Here is a 20,913-nt window from a genome sequence, read left to right on the forward strand (position 1 = left end):
GGACGGGAGTGAGAGGTCAGAGCAGAGGACGGGAGTGAGAGGTCAGAGAAGAGGACGGGAGTGAGAGGACAGAGCAGAGGATGGGAGTGAGAGGACAGAGCAGAGGAAAGGAGTGAGAGGACAGAGCAGAGGAAAGGAGTGAGAGGACAGAGCAGAGGACGGGAGTGAGAGGACAGAGCAGAGGACGGGAGTGAGAGGACAGAGCAGAGGACGGGAGTGAGAGGACAGAGCAGAGGACGGGAGTGAGAGGACAGAGCAGAGGACAGGAGTGAGAGGACAGAGCAGAGGACGGGAGTGAGAGGACAGAGCAGAGGAAAGGAGTGAGAGGACAGAGCAGAGGAAAGGAATGAGAGGACAGAGCAGAGGAAAGGAATGAGAGGACAGAGCAGAGGAAAGGAATGAGAGGACAGAGCAGAGGACGGGAGTGAGAGGACAGAGCAGAGGACGAGAGTGAGAGGACAGAGCAGAAGACGGGAGTGAGAGGACAGAGCAGAGGATGGGAGAGGACAGAGCAGAGGACGGGAGTGAGAGGTCAGAGCAGAGGACGGGAGTGAGAGGACAGAGCAGAGGACGGGAGTGAGAGGACAGAGCAGAGGAAAGGAATGAGAGGACAGAGCAGAGGAAAGGAATGAGAGGACAGAGCAGAGGAAAGGAATGAGAGGACAGAGCAGAGGAAAGGAATGAGAGGACAGAGCAGAGGACGGGAGTGAGAGGACAGAGCAGAGGACGGGAGTGAGAGGACAGAGCAGAGGACGGGAGTGAGAGGACAGAGCAGAGGACGGGAGTGAGAGGACAGAGCAGAGGACGGGAGTGAGAGGACAGAGCAGAGGACGGGAGTGAGAGGACAGAGCAGAGGACGGGAGTGAGAGGACAGAGCAGAGGATGGGAGTGAGAGGACAGAGCAAAGGATGGAGCAGAGGACGGGAGTGAGAGGACGGAACATAGGACGGCAGTGAGAGGGCAGAATTGGTTAATAGCAAGTATACAAATATTTTGACCAGAATTGTGTTTATTAGAGGATTCTTTGTCTTATGTGTGGCACCACACTGAATAAGGTCAGGCTCACCCCAGGTAAGATTGGCCAGCGTTAGTATCTCTGGAACAGACCCAGACTGTACTACAAACTCTGGACTGTAGGGGTCAGTCTGGGTTTCGCTGTCGCGGTAATCTGTCTGAATTGCCACCGTGCGCACCAAGGGGGTGGGGGCCCTCTCCGGCCGTGGGCTGTGCTCCCTCCTGTTCATAGAAGAATATCAAAGAAATCAGTCCAATACACATATTAGCAGCATACAGTTATCAGAACACCACACTGTATAGAATAGAATAGTATAGAATAGTATTCCAGCAAAGAAAATAAGTCATGTTGCCCATTTACTGCAAAGCGACGGGTTCTCCTAATAGCCCCCCATACCCCCGGATAATTTTGCTTCCCTTCCCCCGCCACTCCGTTTGTCTGTCGGAGCCTCAGAAATATCTGGTACCTCCGTGTATGGGGAGAGCAGGTGACCTTCCCCCCTTCCTCCATATTGCAATGCTTGGGCTTGATTGGCCAACAGACAGGCTTGAACACTGAGGTGGGAGAGGGGAAAATGTCACTAACTCTGTGTAAGCTCCAACACTCACTGACATGGAGCTTACACAGGGTTTGGAGTAAGAACTCCCACAGACAAACGGGGCAGAGCGGGAATTCAGAGGGGGTACGTTTCAGTGGGGGTGGGGTTGGTTGGTCTACTAATAAAAAAGGGACACAGAGACAGATTGGGAAATTATCAGAACAAAAGAGAAAAGGCTCTTGGTATAATGCTGGGGTAATATTTTCCTGTGCACAGCTGACTTCCTGTCCAGTAATCTCCGGCAAGAAGATGCCAACTAGCACTTTCAGTGTTTTTCTTTTCACTAACATGGCCGGCAACCCAGAATAAGGAATAAGGCTTCTCGCATAGGATACTCCTGTTTGAGCATCTACTTTTTCAGACGTAATTTCAGGCGTTTTTTGTAAGTATTTTCGCGCGCGCTCTTGCAATTTCACGCAAACTTATTCTCGCGTTCTCGTTCTGTACAATATGTAAACGGACATTTGTGCACGAGGCGTAAATTACTGACCAAAAATGCAGATTTTCCAATTTATTTTTTTACTGAAAAAATAGGATTTTTTAAAACAGCTTACCTGTAAAATCCTTTTCTTTCGAAGGACATCACGGGACACAGAGCCACAGTAATTACTGATGGGTTATATAGGTATCACTGGTGATTGGACACTGGCACACCCTATCAGGAAGTTCAACCCCCTATATAATCCCTCCCCCTTGCAGGGATACCTCAGTTTTGTAGCCAAGCAATATAGTGTATTAGAAGAGGGGTGGGACCTCTGTGTCCCGTGATGTCCTTCGAAAGAAAAGGATTTTACAGGTAAGCTGTTTTAAAAAATCCTATTTTCTTTCTCGAACATCACGGGACACAGAGCCACAGTAATTACTGATGGGATGTCCCAGAGCAATGCTACCTGAGGGGGGGAACCACGACCAAGTAGGGTGCAATCAGACCTGAGGACCCTGTACCGCTGCCTGCAGCACACTACGCCCAAAAGCGATATCCTCATGCCTTCTCACATCCACCTGATAGAATCTGGTGAATGTATGAACTGAAGACCAGGTTGCGGCCTTGCAGATTTGAGCCATAGAGGCCCGGTGATGCACTGCCCAAGAAGCACCAATAGCCCTTGTGGAATGTGCCCTGATCTGAAACGGAGGAATCTTCTGTTTCAAACCGTAAGCTTGAATGATCAACTGTCGAATCCATTTAGAAATGGTAGCTTTTGACGCTGCCTGTCCTCTATTGGGACCCTCTGGCAGCACAAACAAAACATCCGTCTTGCGGATCTGAGTAGTTGCCCCTAGATAGGCCTTAACTGCTCTTACTACATCCAACGAATGTAGAGATCTCTCTTCCGGAGAACAGGGATCTGGAAAAAAGGAAGGTAGAACAATGTCTTGGTTTAAATGAAAATCAGAAACCACCTTCGGTAAAAAACTAGGATGAGGGCGTAGTACCACTCTATCCTTGTGTATAATCAAATAAGGCTCCTTACAGGAAAGAGCTGCTAATTCTGATACTCTTCTAGCAGAAGAGATGGCCACCAGAAAAATTAATTTCCTTGTCAACAAGACCAAAGGAATCTGACTTATTGGTTCAAAAGGCCGTTTCTGTAACACAGCCAGGACCAAATTCAAGTCCCAGGGGTTTAGGGGCGCTTTAACCGGAGGATTAAGACGCATCACCCCCTGCATAAAGTTTCGGACCAAAGAATGCGAAGCAAGTGGCCGCTGAAATAATACTGATAAAGCAGAGACCTGGCCCTTGATGGTACTCAAGGCCAGCTTCATCTCTAATCCCATCTGTAGAAAATCAAGGATTCTACCTATGACATATTTCCTGGGATGCCAACCTCTGGATTCACACCAGGTTATATAAGCTTTCCAGACTCTATGATAAATCATCCTGGAAGCTGGCTTCCTTGCATTAATCAAGGTAGATATGACAGGACCTGAGAGCCCACGACTCTTCAGAACGTGGGTCTCAATAGCCAAACCGTCAAATTTAGCGTTTGTAAGGCAGGATGGAACACTGGACCTTGAGATAACAGGTCTGGGCGTTCCGGTAGTGTCCACGGGGAACCTACCGTCATCCTTACTATTTCTGCATACCAAGTCCTTCTGGGCCAAGCGGGGGCCACCAGAAGTACCGACTTCCTTTCCTGCCTGATCCTGCGAAGGAGTCGTGGTAGTAGCAGAATAGGCGGGAATGCGTAAATCAGTGAGAACCGATGCCACGGAATCACCAACGCATCCGTCCCGCATGCAAGAGGATCTTTTGTCCTTGCCACAAATCTGTCTATCTTTTTGTTGAATCGGGATGCAAAGAGATCTACATCTGGAACCCCCCATCTTTGGCATATGGCCCAAAAGACGTCGGGATGCAGAGACCATTCCCCTGGAAGTAACTGCTGGCGACTTAGATAGTCCGCCTGCCAATTCTCTATTCCCGGGATGAAAACTGCCGATATGCATGGCACATGCATCTCTGCCCAGACTAAGATCTGGTTCACCTCTTTTTGAGCAGCTCGGCTCCGGGTGCCTCCCTGATTGACATAAGCCACTGCTGTGGCATTGTCGGACTGGATCCTGACCGGACAACCCTGTAGCCTGATAGTCCAGGCTTTTAGAGCTAGATGTATCGCCCGGATCTCCAGAATGTTGATGGGTAAGGTCCTCTCTGTCTTGGACCATACTCCTTGGACCGCAGCCTGTTCCAGAACTGCTCCCCAACCTGACAGACTGGCATCTGTTGTTACCACCGTCCAGGTAACCGGTAGAAAGGATTTCCCCTTCTGCAGGTTTTCGGGTATGAGCCACCAATTGAGGCTCTGACGCACCGCATGCGACAGGTGCATCGGAAAGTCTAATGCCTGAACCTTCTTGTTCCAGGTCGACAGAATACTGTGTTGCAGCATTCTTGAGTGAAACTGAGCATAGGGAACTGCTTCGAATGAAGACACCATCTTCCCTAGTAGCCTCATACAAAGGCGGACTGAGGGACCCTTCTTGGTCCTTACTGTCAGAATCAGCTCTCTCAAAGCAGTGATCTTTGCCTGGGGTAGAAATATTTTCTCCTGGCTTGTATGTATAATCAGACCTAAATATTCCAGTCTTCTTACTGGTTTTAGGAAAGACTTTTCTAAGTTGAGGATCCAACCCAGGTGTTCTAGATACCTGACCGTGGTCCTCAAGTTTCCATTCAAAGAGGCTACCGACCGGTCTATCAAGAGCAGGTCGTCTAGGTATGCTATGACAGCTATACCCTGAGCCCTTAATCTGGCCAGAGGAGGAGCCAAGATCTTTGTGAACACTCGAGGTGCAGTGGCTATCCCAAAGGGCAGAGCCATAAACTGGAAATGGCGCCCTCCTACCTCGAAGCGCAGAAACTTCTGATGAGCAGGAAAAATGGGCACATGCAGATATGCATCTCTGATGTCTATTGATGCCAGAAATTCTCCTCCCTGCAGGGTGGGAACTACTGTTCGAATTGATTCCATGCGGAAGGATTGAATCCTTAGGAATCGGTTCAGATCCCTTAAGTCCAAAATGGGCCTGACATCCCCATTTGGCTTTTGGACCGTAAAAAGGTTGGAATAGAAGCCCAATCCCTGGTCCTTTGCGGGGACTATCATAATGACCTCCTGCGACAAAAGTCGCTCTAACGCTAGAAGGAGCGACTGCTTCTTCTCTGGGTCTCTGGGAACATTTGATCTGAGGAACCGAGGAGAAGGGAATTCCTGAAACTCCAGCTTGTACCCTAAGGTTACCGGGGAGACTACCCATCTGTCCTGGAAGTCCTCCTGCCAGAGCTCTGAGAATTGTCGCAGTCTTCCCCCCACTCGAGTGAGCGGGGGCGCCCCCTCATGCAGAGGTCTTAGTGTTTTGCCTAGTAGGCTTCTTTCCCCAGGACTTCTTTTGTCCCTGGGGTTGACTCTTGTCTCTGGACCCCGATGGAGGCGGCCGTCGAGACTGCCTGGAGGCTGAAGCCCCCGGCACTGGGGAAAGAGTCCGTTTGAAAGAGGGACGCTTACTCTTCTTCTTGACAGGTAAGAGAGTGCTTTTCCCACAAGAGATTCTCTTGATATAGTTATCCAAGTCCTCTCCAAACAACCTTGCACCACGAAATGGAAACCCAGCCAGTAGCTTCTTACATGGTGCTTCGGCTGACCAATCTTTCAACCATAGGATTCTACGTATATGCACCAACCCCAGTGAAAGACGGGAGGTTTGCACGATAGAGTCTCTAATGGCGTCAACCACAAAGCATAAGGCCGCTGGAAGGTTAGCAAACCCCTGGGCCTGCTGTTCAGGTAATACTTTGATGACCTGCTTAACATGGTCTCTTAAGTATTGACAGACTCCAATCGCTGCTATTGCAGGTTGGGCCACTGATCCTGCTAAGGAGAAAACATCCTTCAATAGGGATTCCATCCTTTTATCTACAGGATCCCTGAGCATCTGAGCATTGTCTACAGGACAAGTCAGGCTATTATTTATGGAGGAAATGGCGGCATCAATAGCTGGTATTCCCCACATTTTAATAAACTTTTCTTCCATCGGATAAAGTGTTGAAAACTTTCTCGGCGGAAAAAAACGTTTGTCTGGGTGATCCCACTCAGAATAAATAAGCTTTTCAAGTAAAGTATGAACAGGAAAAGCATGTGCTGCTTGGAAAGGTTTCAGTGACCCCAAAGCAGAAGAGGATTCTTTAGCAGTTTCAGGTATGGGCAACTTAAATGTGGAGCGGACCAATCCCGTGAGGATCTGCACTAAGACTTTCTCCTCTTGGGAAGTCGCAGAGGGTCCCTCTCCACCTGAATCCTCCGAAGAGGAATCATCCATCCCATCCCGATCCTCTGAAAGGGATTCATCTCCTTTATCCCAGAGCTCCTCTGTCTGAGGGTCTTGGGGAACAGAGGAAAGCCTAGTGCGTTTTCTTCCACTGAGTGAAGACGTAATCACGGCCATTAATCTTTCCTCTAGACCATTAATGGTTGAGGAAAAAACCTCTTGTGTAATATATACAGGGGCTGAAGTGCCAGAAGCAGGTGTAGCCCCTGACCCCGATGGCTCTCCCTGGCTAGCCGTCCCTGGCCCATCTTTAGGGGGGAAGGATGCTGCCGACAGGGGGCCCTCAGAACCTGAACGAGATCCCCTAGTGTCTCTGGTTCCTGGGGTGCTTGAACCTCTTCTACCCATAGTGCAAAGCAACAAGGTGTGAGGTATACAAATGAACACTGTCCGCTGAGCGATGTAGTCTGGCTAAAAGCCTTGCTACCCAATGCTCAGTCTGGTGTTACTTCAGTAAATGCTGCCTAGGAGAATGCCTGTGTCCCACCTTACATGCGACCGTCAGCTCTGTGTCTCTCAGAAGGCTGAGTGCACCTGTACAGAGTGCCTTTAATAGCCTGCAGCTGGCCTGAGTGGGAGTCTAAACACTCTGTGCTGACATCCCGCCCCCTCCTCTACCGCCCCCCCCCCCCCTTCAAGTTTTGAAAAAAACGAGCGCTTCCCGCACTGCCGACTCTCCTGTCATGCTCTGGAGAAAAGGCTGGGGATGGGGGGGGGGGAAGGAGGGAGACTGGTAACAAGATTTGCCTGAACGGCTATCTTCAGAGATGGTGGCCATTAGGCCACAGAGCCCGGGTGGTATAACCACTTTCTAGACCCCTGTGGCCCCTCTCTAGCCTGGGGGGGAACATTCAAACATGAGAAATCCCCCCATCCACCTTACCTGCTTGCAGCCTGCTTGATACGCTGGGACATAAACAGCGATTACAACACCTGAGACAGACATTCAGCATGTGTAGGTTTGTGCTCTTGGCAGCCCCCGGTGGTCACAATAGGCATAGCATGCATTTACCTTAAAGGAGAAAAGCCACTAGAACTCAAAAATTCTGTGGAATCTCCTCTTACCTTATCCAGCCGCAGGGTGCCGTTTACACAGATTATATAGGGGGTTGAACTTCCTGATAGGGTGTGCCAGTGTCCAATCACCAGTGATACCTATATAACCCATCAGTAATTACTGTGGCTCTGTGTCCCGTGATGTTCGAGAAAGAAATGCACGGCGCTTGTTTACGCACCTGTGTGCATAGGCACATTACAATGATTGGGATGTATTTTAGCTCAGTAAAAAAAAAAAAAAAACGCTGTACTGAGCTTTTTCAAGCTGCAGTGTGCAAGAGGTCTTATAATAATAATATTGGAGATATCTGATTCTCTGTGTAGGAACCCCCCACATTCTGTACACGCAGGTATGAAAGACCAGCTCTGGTGCCATGTCTCCACCCACCACTTATGCTTGGCCAATCACAAAATGAAGTCTGTGACACTGAAGTTATGAATTTTGTTCCTCGCCAGGCTTGGGGTTAGAGTTGGAGGGTTAGAGGCTTAGGGTCAGAAGATTAGGGGTAGAGTTAGAGGATTAGGGCTAGTAGGTTAGAGTTAGTGTTAAAGGATTAGAGTTTGAGTTGGAGGATTAGGGTTAGTAGGTTAGAGGTAGAGGGTTAAGGGTAGAGTTAGAGGATTATGGTTAGTAGGTTAGAGTTAGAGGTAATAGATTAGGGTTAGTAGATTAGAGTCAGAGGTAGAGGATTAGGGTTAGTAGGTTAGAGTTAGAGGTAAAGGGTTAGAGGATTAAGGGTAGTGTTAGAGGATTATGGTCAGTAGGTTAGAGGATTAGGGTTAGTAGGTTAGAGTTAGAGGTAATAGATTGGGGTTAAGATTGGATGATTAGGGTTAGTAGGTTAGAGGTAGAGGATTAGGGTTAGTAGGTTAAAGTTAGCGTTAGAGGATTAGTAGGATAGAGTTAGAGGATTAGGGTTAGTAGTTTAGAGTTTGAGGTAAAGGATTAGGGTTAGTAGGTTAGAGTTTGAGGTAAAGGATTAGGGTTAGAGGATTAAAGGTAGAGTTAGAGGATTATGGTTAGTAGGTTAGAGTTAGAGGTAATAGATTAGGATTAGGGTTAGAGGAAGAGGATTAGAGTTGGAGGTAGAGGATTAGGGTTAGAGGTAAAGGATTAGGGTTAGTAGGTTAAAGTTAGAGGTAGAGGATTAGGGTTAGAGGTAAAGGATTAGGGTTATTAGGTTAGAGGTAGAGGATTAGGGTTAGAGGTAAAGGATTAGGGTTAGTAGGTTAAAGTTAGAGGTAGAGGATTAGGGTTAGAGGTAAAGGATTAGAGTTGGAGGTAGAGGATTAGGGTTAGAGGTAAAGGATTAGGGTTAGCAGGTTAAAGTTAGAGGTAGAGGATTAGGGTTAGTAGGTTAGAGGTAGAGGTAGAGGATTAGGGTTATTAGGTTAGGGGTAGAGGATTAGGGTTAGAGGTAAAGGATTAGGGTTAGAGGTAAAGGATTAGGGTTAGGGTTACAGGATACAGGGTAGAGTTAGAGGATTATGGTTAGTAGGTTAGAGGATTAGGGTTAGTAGGTTAGAGGTAATAGATTAGGGTTAAGATTAGATGATTAGGGTTAGTAGGTTAGAGGTAGAGGATTAGGGTTATTAGTTAGAGGCAGAGGATTAGGGTTAGTAGGTTAAAGTTAGAGGATTAGTAGGTTAGAGTTAGTAGTTAGAGGGTTAAGATTAGAGGATTAGAGTTAGAGGTAGAGGATTAGGGTTATTAGGTTACAGTTAGAGGATTAGGGCTACAGGTAAAGGATTAGGGTTAGTAGGTTAGAGTTAAAGGTGGAGGATTAGGATTAGTAAATTAAAGTTAGAGTTAGAGGATTATGAGTAGGTTAGAGTTAAGGTAAAGGATTAGGGTTAGAAAGTTTTACCTATAGTTCTACTTTAAAGGAGTTATAAAGGCAGAAGTGCATTCAAGATAAAAAAACTTCTGTGTGTAGCAGCCACCCCAGCACTCCCCCCCCCCCCAATTACTTACCCAAACCCCATCTCTCTCCAGCGATGTCCACGAGTGTGTTAGCCATCCGCGACTCTCCTCCTGATTGGCTGAGACTAACCAGCAGCGCCATTGGCTCCTGCGGCTGTCAATCAAAATTGGTTAGCCAATCAGGGGAGAGGGGGGGCGGGGCCGGGTCGGGGCTCTGTGTCTGAATGGACACAGGGAGCTGTGACTCGGCTCGGGTGCCCTCATAGCAAGCTGCTGGCTGCGGGGGCACTCGACAGGAGGGAGGGGCCAGGAGCAGCGAAGAGGGACCTGAGAAGAGGGGGATCTGTGCTGCTCTGTGCAAAACCAACTGTACAAAGGAGGTAAGTACAACATGTTTGTTTTTTTTAATTTTTTAAAAGAGACTTTACAATTATTTTAAGTTCTATATGTTAGAGGTTACAGCTCCTGAGCCCTGTAGAGGTAATACAGTGATAGTGCCTTGAGCTGCATCTTCATCCTCTATTCCATCTGTTGGAGTGTACTCACCGGGACATAGCGAGGAGAACATTGCTTGGGGCTTGCTGGGAGAACGGGATCAGAGGCCTGAAACCAAATACAAACCCATGTCAGACTCAGGAAAAATACAGAGGAAGACATTCACCTAAAACTCAATCAGGGGACCCCTGCAGGCATTGGTCTACATTCACCCTGTATACAGATGCACTGTCTGCTATAGTATGTCCCTAGTCTCTAACAATGTCTTCTAGTATGTCTCCAGTCTCTAACAATGTCCTCTAGTATGTCACCAGTCTCTAACAATGTCTTCTAGTATGTCCCCAGTCTCCAACAATGTCCTCTAGTATGTCCCCAGTCTCTAACAATGTCCTCTAGTATGTCACCAGTCTCTAACAATGTCTTCTAGTATGTCCCCAGTCTCTAACAATGTCCTCTAGTATGTCCCCAGTCTATAACAATGTCTTCTAGTATGTCCCCAGTCTATAACAATGTCTTCTAGTATGTCCTCGGTCTCTAACAATGTCTTCTAGTATGTTCCTAGTCTCTAACAATGTCTTCTAGTATGTTCCTAGTCTCTAACAAGGTCTTCTAGTATGTTCCTAGTCTCTAACAATGTCTTCTAGTATGTTCCTAGTCTCCAACAATGTCTTCTAGTATGTCCCTAGTCTCTAACAATGTCCTCTAGTATGTCCCCAGTCTATAATAATGTCTTCTAGTATGTCCCTAGTCTCTAACAATGTCCTCTAGTATGTCCCTAGTCTCTAACAATGTCTTCTAGTATGTCCCTAGTCTCTAACAATGTCCTCTAGTATGTCCCCAGTCTATAACAATGTCTTCTAGTATGTCCCCGGTCTATAACAATGTCCTCTAGTATGTCCTCGGTCTCTAACAATGTCTTCTAGTATGTTCCTAGTCTCTAACAATGTCTTCTAGTGTGTTCCTAGTCTCTAACAATGTCTTCTAGTATGTCTCCAGTCTCTAACAATGTCCTCTAGTATGTCACCAGTCTCTAACAATGTCTTCTAGTATGTCCCCAGTCTCCAACAATGTCCTCTAGTATGTCCCAAGTCCCAAACAATCTCCTGCATCACGTCCCAGGTCCCCAACAATCCTCTGTATCATGTTCCAGGTCCCCAACAATCTCCTGCATCACGTCCCAGATCCCCAACAATCTCCTGCATCACGTCCCAGATCCCCAACAATCTCCTGCATCACGTCCCAGATCCCCAACAATCTCCTGCATCACGTCCCAGGTCCCCAACAATCTCCTGCATCACGTCCCAGATCCCCAACAATCTCCTGCATCACGTCCCAGGTCCCCAACAATCTCCTGCATCACGTCCCAGATCCCCAACAATCTCCTGCATCATGTCCCAGGTCCCCAACAATCTCCTGCATCACGTCCCAGGTCCCCAACAATCTCCTGCATCACGTCCCAGGTCCCCAACGATCTCCTGCATCACGTCCCAGGTCCTCAACAATCCTCTGTATCATGTTCCAGGTCCCCAACAATCTCCTGCATCACGTCCCAGGTCCCCAACAATCCTCTGTATCATGTTCCAGGTCCCCAACAATCTCCTGCATCACGTCCCAGGTCCCCAACAATCTTCTGCATCACGTCCCAGGTCCCCAACAATCTCCTGCATCACGTCCCAGGTCCCCAACAATCTTCTGCATCACATCCCAGGTCCCCAACAATCTTCTGCATCACGTACCAGATCCCCAACAATCTCCTGCATCATGTCACAGGTCCCCAACAATCTCCTGCATCACGTTCCAAGTCCCCAACAATCTCCTGCATCACGTTCCAAGTCCCCAACAATCTCCTGCATCACGTTCCAAGTCCCCAACAATCTCCTGCATTATGTCCCAGGTCTCTAACAATCTCCTGCATCATACCCCCAGTCTCTGACAGTCTCCTGCAGCGTGTCCCTAGTCTCTCACAATCGTCTGTAGTTAGTCTGCAGTCTTTGATCGTCTCCTGCAGTTTGTCCCCAGGGACAGTTGTGCAGGAAATTGGGGCGGAGGTCATAACACAGCAATCTATACTCTAGATAACACAGGTGTTCACACTCGACAAATAACCTCACCTCTCAAAATATTTGTATCGGTTGCTTCCAGACACATCTTGGTTCTCCGCATGTTGCCAGGAAGTTGTTAACATAGGCTGAGATCTGGAATACAGGGTGGCAGTGTCATGGTCATGGTGACGACATTTGAACCCATACGGATGAGTTCAGTATTAGAAGCGTATCCTGCAGAAACCTCAATGATTTATTGGCACAGCTGCCAGCTCTGTGGACCATCTGTATTATTGGGGGGGGGCACGGCGGGGCTCATCTCAGGTCTGAGGAGGTGTGTAGGAGGTTTAGAGCTGCTACACTGCCCTCTGCTGGTCACTCAGGTGTATCACTTACCCTGCCAGCTGTTTGAGAGCCAGCATCCTTTTCTCTCCTCTTCCTCGCCACTGGCGGTCGATGAACGACGGAACGGGATCTCTAAGTTGCAGGCGCAGAGTGTGGCGGGGGTGGTGGACCAGTTCGCTGAACATTGTGGGGTATTCTGGGACTCTTTGCTGGAAAGAAAAAACAGTGAGTGAGAATTTGTGATCGTTCATTTGACCTGAAATTAAAGGAGATCTCCACATAGAAATGGTATCATCGCTGTCGGTATTTACAGTGATGCTTAAAGGGCATCAGGAAACAAATCCAAATCCAGGTATCACATAGTATAAAACTGGGATAAGTATGTGATATCCGACCCTTCTATAGGTGCCAGTACATAGCACTGCTTGGTTTTGGGTCAGCCTGGACTGCCATGTGCAAAGATGGCGCCCTAGTGATCTATGGAAAGGGGTTTTATATACAGAGCATCCGGAAAGTATTCACAGCACTTCACTTTTTCCACATTTTGTCATGTTACAGCCTTATTCCAAAATTGATTAAATTCATTATTTTCCTCAAAATTCTACAAACAATCCCCCATAATGACAACGTGAAAGAAATTAGTTTGAAAGTTTTGTAAATTTATTCAAAATAAAAAATAAAAAAACTCCCATGTACAGAAGTATCACAGCCTTTGCCATGACACTCAGAACTGAGCTCAGGTACATCCCATTTCCACTGATCATCCTTGAGATATTTCTACAACTTGATTGAAGTTCATCTGTGGTAAATCCAGTTAATTGGACATGATGTGGAAAGGCACACACCTGTCTATATAAAGGTTCCACAGGTAACAGTACATGTCAGAGCACAAACCAAGCCATGAAGACCAAGGAATTGTTTGTAGACCTCAGAGACAGGATTGTATGGAGGCACAGATCGGGGGAAGGGTACAGAAAAATGTCTGCAGCATTGAAGGTCCCAATGAGCACAGTGGCCTCCATCATCTGTAAATGGAAGATGTTTGGAACCACCAGGACACTTCTTAGAGCAGGCCGCTGGGAACATCCCTAAAGTGGGCGTGATGGGTGAGGGCAGGACAACCCCGAAAGTGGGTGTGATGTATAGTCTCCACATATTTAGAAGAGGGGTCTGGGAGGGACAATCCCTAAAGTGGGTGTGATAGGTGGTCCCCACATATTTTAAGGTGGGGTCTGGATTGGACAACACCCAAAGTAGGAATGGTTGGTGGTCTTTACAGATTTAGAGTTAGGGTCTTGGCAGGACAACCCGTAAAATGGGCATGATGAGTTAGTGGTCCCCACATATTAGAGGTCGGGTCTGGGCTGGGCAACTCCTGAAGTGGGCGTGATAGGTGGACCTCACATATTTACAGGTGGAGTCTGGGCGAGACAACCCCTAAAGTGGGCGTTATGGGTGATCCCACATATTAGAGGTGAGGTTTGGGCAGGACAACCCCTAGAGTTGGTTTGATGGGTGGTCCCCTCGCGTCTAGAAGAGTGGTCTGGGAAGAAAAAATCTCTAAATTGGCGTGATGGGTGATCCCCACATATTTTAAGGTGGGGTCTGGACTGGACAAACCCCAAAGAAGGAATGCTGGGTGGTCTTTACAGATTTAGAGTTAGTGTCTTGTCAGGCAACTAGTAAAATGGGTGTGATGGGTGGTCTCCACATATTAGAGGTGGGGTCTTCGTGGGTTAACCCCTGAAGTAGGCATGGTGGGTGGTCCCGACATATTAGAGGTGGAGTTTGGGCAGCACAACCCCTAAAGTTGGTGTGATGTATAGTTTCCACATATTTAGAAGAAAGGTCTGGGAGGGTTAGTTCCTAAAGAAGGCGTGATCCCCACATATTTTAAGGTGGGGTCTGAACGGGACAACCCCCAAAGTGGGAATGCTGGGTGGTCTTTAAAGATTTAAAGTTAGGATCCTGGCAGGACAACTAGCAAAATGGGTGTGATGGGTGGTCCCCACATATTAGAGGTGGGGTAACCCCTGAAGTGGGCGTGATGGGTGACCCCACATATTAGAGATGGGGTTTGGGCAGGATAACCCCTAAAGTAGGAGTGATGAATAGTCTCCACATATTTAGAAGAGGTGTCTGGAAGGGACAATCCCTAAAGTGGGCATGATGGGTGATCCCCACATATTTTAGGGTGGGGTCTGGGCGTGACAGTATCAGGGACATACAAATTGTGGTGGACAAACTCATATTAGATGTAGTTCTGTGAAATTGTTCTGATAAATATACTTTTCATTGTTGTAGAGCTTAACTGTACTTATCTTCTTGATGAAGAGGGCAACGACCCGTGAAATGTGTCAATGTCACAGCAAGCAACTCATCGCCCAAGTTTGGCGGGGATGCTGAATGAACTATTTGAGGATATAACAACCCATGTACCTATATGACAATAGACGCTGATGCTTGTCTTTTTAAATGTCCTAACAAAAGTTTTTTAACATATGTATAATAAAATCTTGATCTTTTTTATATATCTTTTTTGGTACCTTCAAAGTCCTTCATTGTTTAGTTAGGGTATTTGCTTGCATATATTTTTCTCAGGATGTGGTACCAGACACTAGATGTCTAATGTGTAGAGGGTCTCCATTCAGGATTCCTTCCTCCCATTGCTAATGTTGCTTTATAATAGAGGTGGGGTTTGGGCAGGACAACCCCTAAAGTGGGTGTGATGTGTGACCTTACATATTAGAGGTGGGGTTTGGGCAAGACAACCCCTAAAGTGGGTGTGATGGGTGATCTTACATATTAGAGGTGGGTTTGGGCAGGACAACCCCTAAAGTGGATGTAATAGGTGGTCCTCTCTTTTTAGAGGTGGGATCCGGGTGAGACCAACCTATAAAGTGGGGCACCGTATTGGCACACCCACTCAGAAAGTGGGCAGATGAAATGAGGACCGTGGGTGGGGTTAACCTGGTGAACCCAGAAAAATCTGACCCCCACCAAAGTGACCGCTGCCTTGGGACCCCCCATACCTGGACCCTCCAAACCTGACCCCCTTGTACCTGGAGACCCCAACATCCTGACCTTCATCTCACCTAATGACCCCCAAATATCTGGAGCTCAACAAAGTGACTCTGACCTCCACTGGAGACCCCTCATATTTGATCCCTCCCTACCTGACCCCCCATACCAGATTCCTCCCAACCTGACCCCCCCCCCGTATCTGGGGAACCCAACATCCTGACCTTCACCTCACCTGGGGACCCCCAAACATCTGAACCCCAACCAAGTGACCCTGACCTTGACTGGAAATCCCTCGTATCTGATCCCTCCCAACCTGACCCCCCATACCTGATCCCTCCTAACCTGACCCCCCCCATACCTGATCCTTCCCAACCCCACTGTAATTGGGGACCCCAACAGCCTGACCTTCACCTCACCTGGGGACCCCCAAACATCCGAACCTCAACAAAGTGGGAAGATGAAATGAGGACCGTGGGTGGGGTTAACTGTATCATGGGATCATAATGTTGGTAAGTATGCAATAAATAATCATTGAATAGGTGACACATGAGGACAATATTTTTCAATATCATGAGATCTGGATTCAGCAAAGTGGTGACCCCAGCAGATGAGCACCCAAGGTTGATGGAGTTTCCGGGATTACTCACCACTCTGTCATAGGACATGTGCACCCTATATGTGGTCTGTACATGGTCCTTCTCACTGGATAACGTGTACAATGGATCTACAAAAGAATGCAGAGAAAATGAAGAATCAATACAAGTGCAATAACTGCAACCAAACCATGACCAAGCCGTGCATACGGTTCAGTATGATATTTATGTCATTCAGGTGATGAATTATCCCAACCCCCCCGGGTGATTCTTATGACTATCGACCCTCTAGATGGTAAGGTTTGGGGGGATCCTGGATATGTGGAATGCAGAAAAGATTAAGTATGGACAAAAGAAAAAAAGACAAAGGGTCAGTCCAATCAAAAGTGATATTTCCCCTGTAAGTGGAAGTAAGTCCTACGCTCCCTCCAACATTCTGAGGGGAAGAGCCTGGAGAGGAGAGGACTCCCGGGGATTAGGAGGTGACCCTAAGGAGGATAAGCATAGGGGATAAGGGGGATAACCTGGAAAGGAGGATGAGAAGGGAGTCTGAGGGATGAGGAGTAGAAGGGACCTCAGGGAATGTGGAGGAGAGCCTGGAAAGAAGTCCATTGGCTAAGAAGGAAAGTCAAGAGAGGAGAGGAGCCAGGGTGTTGAAAAGGGGTAAACTGAAAAGGAGAGAAGTCTGTGAGCTAGGAATGACAACCTAAAGAGGAGAGCAGTCTAGGGAGTGAAAAAATAAGCATCAAGAGGAAAGGGGTCCAAGGGGTGAGGAGTAAAGAGAAAAGAGGAGTCCAGGAGATAGTGAGGAGAGCCTGAAAAGGAGAGGAGTCTCGAAGGATGAGAAGGTAAGCCTGGGAATAAGGAGAACATGGAGTGGAGATGAGTCCATCGGCCAACAAGGAAAGCCTAGAGATATGAGGAGCCTGGAGGGTGAAAAGGGGAGCCTGGAAAGTAAAGGGGTCTGTGGGCTAGAAAGGAGAGCCTAGAGAGGAGAGGAGTCTGGGGAGTGAGAAAAGAAGCCTGAAAAGGAGAGGGGTCCAGGGGATGAGGAGGAAAGCCAGAAGAGGAGGAGTCCAGAAGATAATGAGGAGAGCCTAGAGATGAGAGGAGTCTATGGGCCAAGAAGGAGAGCCAAGAGAGAAGAGGAACCTAGAGAATGAGAGCCTGGACAGGAGCACAGGGAACAAAGAGAGGAACCAGGGTGATGAGAATGGGAGTGTGGGCTAAAAAGGAGAGCCTAAAGAGGAGAGGAGTCTGGTGAGTGAGCCTGAAGAGGATGACTACAGGGGATAAGGAGGATAATCTGGGGGGATGAGAAGGGAGTCTGGGGGTTGAAGAGTAGAGGGGGTTACAGGGAATGTGGAGGAGAACCTGGAGAGAAGTCCATTAGTTAAAGTGTAAAGTCTTAAGAGGAAAAAAGCCAGGGTGATGAGAAGGGGAGCCTGCAAAAGAGAGGGGTATGTGGGCTAGGAAGGAGAGCCTAGAGAGGAGAGGAGTCTGGGGAGTGAGAAGAGAAGCCTGGAGAGGAGAGGACTCCATGAGATTATAAGGAGAGGCTGAATAGGACAAGTATAGGGGATGAGGAAGATACCCTGGAGAGCAGAGGAGTTTGGGGGGATGAGGAGGGAGTCTGGGGGATGACTAGAAGAGAGGATCACAGGAATGTGGAGGTGAGCCTAGAGAGAAGTCCATTGGCTAAGGAGAAAAGTCCAGAGAGGAGAGGAGCCAGGGTGATGAGAAGATGTGTCTGTGGGCTAAGAAGGAAAGCCCAGAGAGCAGAGGAGTTTTGGGAGTGGGAAGAGAAGCCTGGAGAGGAGAGGGGTCCAGGGAATGAGGAGGAGAGAGATGCCCAGTGGATGAGGAGGAGAGGGGAGCCCAGAAGGTGAAAAGGAGAGGGGAGCCCAGTGGATGAGGAGGAGAGAGAAGCCCAGTGGATGAGGAGGAGAGAGAAGCCCAGTGGATGAGGAGGAGAGAGAAGCCCAGTGGATGAGGAGGAGAGAGAAGCCCAGTGGATGAGGAGGAGAGGGGAGCCCAGAAGGTGAAATGGAGAGAGGAGCCCACAGGATGAGGAGGAACCCAGGGGGTGAGGATGACATGGGGGGGGGGGGAGAGAGAGGAGCCTGGGAGGGATGAGGAGGAAAGGGGAGCCCATATGGGTCCCAAGGATTCCCCCAATCCCACCCACTCTATTCCTCTTCAGAACCTTCCCCTGGACATCGGGAGCACCGAGGAGCGATCATTAATTGGGGAGGGGAACCCTCATTTTGTGCTCAGTGATTGTGCTTTATTGATCCTTTATTGATCGCTATACAAGAGTCTGACCGCTCCGCTCGACCAGAAACAGAAGACTCTCTATGTGGCTTATACTGCAATACTAACAAGAGGGTCCAGAGGAAAGGGAGGGGGCGGAGTGGTGGGGGAGATTACATGGATAAGCAAGTATAGTGGCAGAGAGAAAAGTTGGGGGTCGGGTTGATGTGGGTCAGATAAATTGGGGGTCGGGTAGTGGGAGGTCACAAAATAAATTGGAAGCAGGTAGGTGGAGTACATCAGATACATTGGTGATCAGGTATTTGGGGGGGGGGGGGGGGGGGTGTCCATCAGATAAATTGGGGGTCAGGATTTTGGGGGTTAAATTGGGAGGGGGGTCATCAGATATTTTGGGGGTCAGGTAAAGAACGGTAGAAGTCAGGTTGGTTGGGGTGACCAGAATAGCTGTGGGGTCACGTATGGTCAGATTTCGAATGGACCTTTGCAGTTAGGTCATGGGAGGTGAGGTTGGGAACTATTGGGTTGAGGGGAGCCAGGTATGGGGGGGTCCCCAACTGATGTAAGGGTAAAGTTTTTGGTGATTACATTGGTGATGGTTTCCAGGTACAAGAGGGGTCAGATTGGAAGGGGTCCCCAGGTACAGAGTTGCAGGATGTTGGGGTTTCTAGTTCCATGGGGGTCAGGTTGGGAATGTTTAGGTTGTTGGGGTCACCGGTTCCAGGGTTGGGTCATTGGGGGTCAGGTTGGGAGGTATCAGGTAGGAGGGGTCAGATTTTTTGGGGTCCCCAGGTGAGGTGTAGATCAGGTTGTTGGGGTTCCCAAGTACAGGGGGGGGGTCAGATTGGGAGGGGTCCCCAGATACAGAGGTTCAGTATGTTGGGGTTCCCAGTTGCAGGGTGTCAGGTTGGGAGGGTTGAGGTTGTTGGGGTAACTGGGTACAGGGTTGGCTCATTGGGAGTCAAGCTGGGCGAGATCGGGTATGGAGGGGTCCCCAGGTAGGGGTCACTTTGGGGAGGGTATAGAGTTTTTGGAATCCCCATGTGAGGTGAAGGTCAGGATGTTGGGGTCCTCAGGTACAATGGGGGTCGGGTTGGGAGGGGTCAGGTTGGAGGGATCAGATATGAAGGGGTCTCCAGTGATCAGGGTCAGGTTTTTTGGGGTCCCCAGATGAGGTGTAGATCAGGTTGTTGGGGTTCCCAAGTACAGGGGGGCGGGGGGGATCAGATTGTGAGGGGTCCCCAGATACAGAGGTTCAGTATGTTGGGGTAACTGGGTACAGGGTTGGGTCATTGGGAGTCAAGCTGGGCGAGATTGGGTATGAAGGGGTCCCCAGGGAGGGGTCACTTTGGTGGGGGTGAAATTTTTTGGGATCCCCAAGTGAAATGAAGGTCAGGATGTTGGGGTCCTCAGGTACAGTGGGGGTCGGGTTGGGAGGGATCAGATATGAGGGGTCTCCAGTGGAGTTCAGGTCACTTTGTTGAGGATCAGATGTTTGGGGGTCCCCAGGTGAGGTGAAGGTCAGGATGTTGGGGTCCCCAGGTACAGTGAGGGGTCAGATATGAGGGGTCCCCAGGTGGAGGTCACGTTATCGGGGTTCAGGTTTTTTGGGTCCTCAGGTTAGGTCAGGATGCTGGGGGTCCCCAGTTATGGGGGTCACATATGAGGGGTCCCCGGTTATGGTGATCACATATGAGGGGTCCCCAGTTATGGGGGTCACATATGAGGGGTCCCCAGTTATGGGGGTCACATATGAGGGGTCCCCAGTTATGGGGGTCACATATGAGGGGTCCCCAGCTATGGGGGTCACATATGAGGGGTCCCCGGTTATGGGGGTCACATATGAGGGGTCCCCAGTTATGGGGGTCACATATGAGGGGTTCCCAGTTATGGGGGTCACATATGAGGGGTCCCCGGCTATGGGGGTCACATATGAGGGGTCCCCGGCTATGGGGGTCACATATGAGGGGTCCCTGGTTATGGGGGTCACATATGAGGGGTCCCTGGTTATGGGGGTCACATATGAGGGGTCCCCAGTTATGGGGGTCACATATGAGGGGTCCCCAGCTATGGGGGTCACATATGAGGGGTCCCCGGTTATGGGGGTCACATATGAGGGGTCCCCAGTTATGGGGGTCACATATGAGGGGTTCCCAGTTATGGGGGTCACATATGAGGGGTCCCCGGCTATGGGGGTCACATATGAGGGGTCCCCGGTTATGGGGGTCACATATGAGGGGTCCCTGGTTATGGGGGTCACATATGAGGGGTCCCCGGTTATGGGGGTCACATATGAGAGGTCACTTTGTTGGGGGTCACATATGAGGGGTCCCCGGTTATGGGGGTCACATATGAGGGGTCCCTGGTTATGGGGGTCACATATGAGGGGTCCCCAGTTATGGGGGTCACATATGAGGGGTCCCCGGTTATGGGGGTCACATATGAGGGGTCCCCGGTTATGGGGGTCACATATGAGGGGTCCCCGGTTATGGGGGTCACATATGAGGGGTCCCTGGTTATGGGGGTCACATATGAGGGGTCCCCGGCTATGGGGGTCACATATGAGGGGTCCCCGGTTATGGGGTCACATATGAGGGGTCCCTGGTTATGGGGGTCACATATGAGGGGTCCCCGGTTATGGGGGTCACATATGAGGGGTCCCTGGTTATGGGGGTCACATATGAGGGGTCCCTGGTTATGGGGGTCACATATGAGGG

At 49.1% G+C, this 20,913-nt stretch overlaps 1 protein-coding gene across 1 annotated transcript in view; it reads right to left on the reverse strand.

Annotated features, from left to right (window-relative positions):
• The window catches only part of CFAP91 (cilia and flagella associated protein 91), a 57,579-nt gene that overhangs the window by 35,002 nt on the left and 1,664 nt on the right, over nt 1-20,913 (reverse strand). Inside the window, 5 exon segments of the mRNA XM_073617515.1 lie at nt 1,067-1,236; nt 9,973-10,029; nt 12,033-12,116; nt 12,360-12,517; nt 15,980-16,056. Of these exon segments, the coding sequence (XP_073473616.1) occupies nt 1,067-1,236; nt 9,973-10,029; nt 12,033-12,116; nt 12,360-12,517; nt 15,980-16,056 (546 nt within the window).

Source organism: Aquarana catesbeiana, linkage group LG02, assembly GCF_042186555.1.
Source record: "Aquarana catesbeiana isolate 2022-GZ linkage group LG02, ASM4218655v1, whole genome shotgun sequence".
In the NCBI taxonomy this organism is placed as follows: domain Eukaryota; kingdom Metazoa; phylum Chordata; class Amphibia; order Anura; family Ranidae; genus Aquarana; species Aquarana catesbeiana.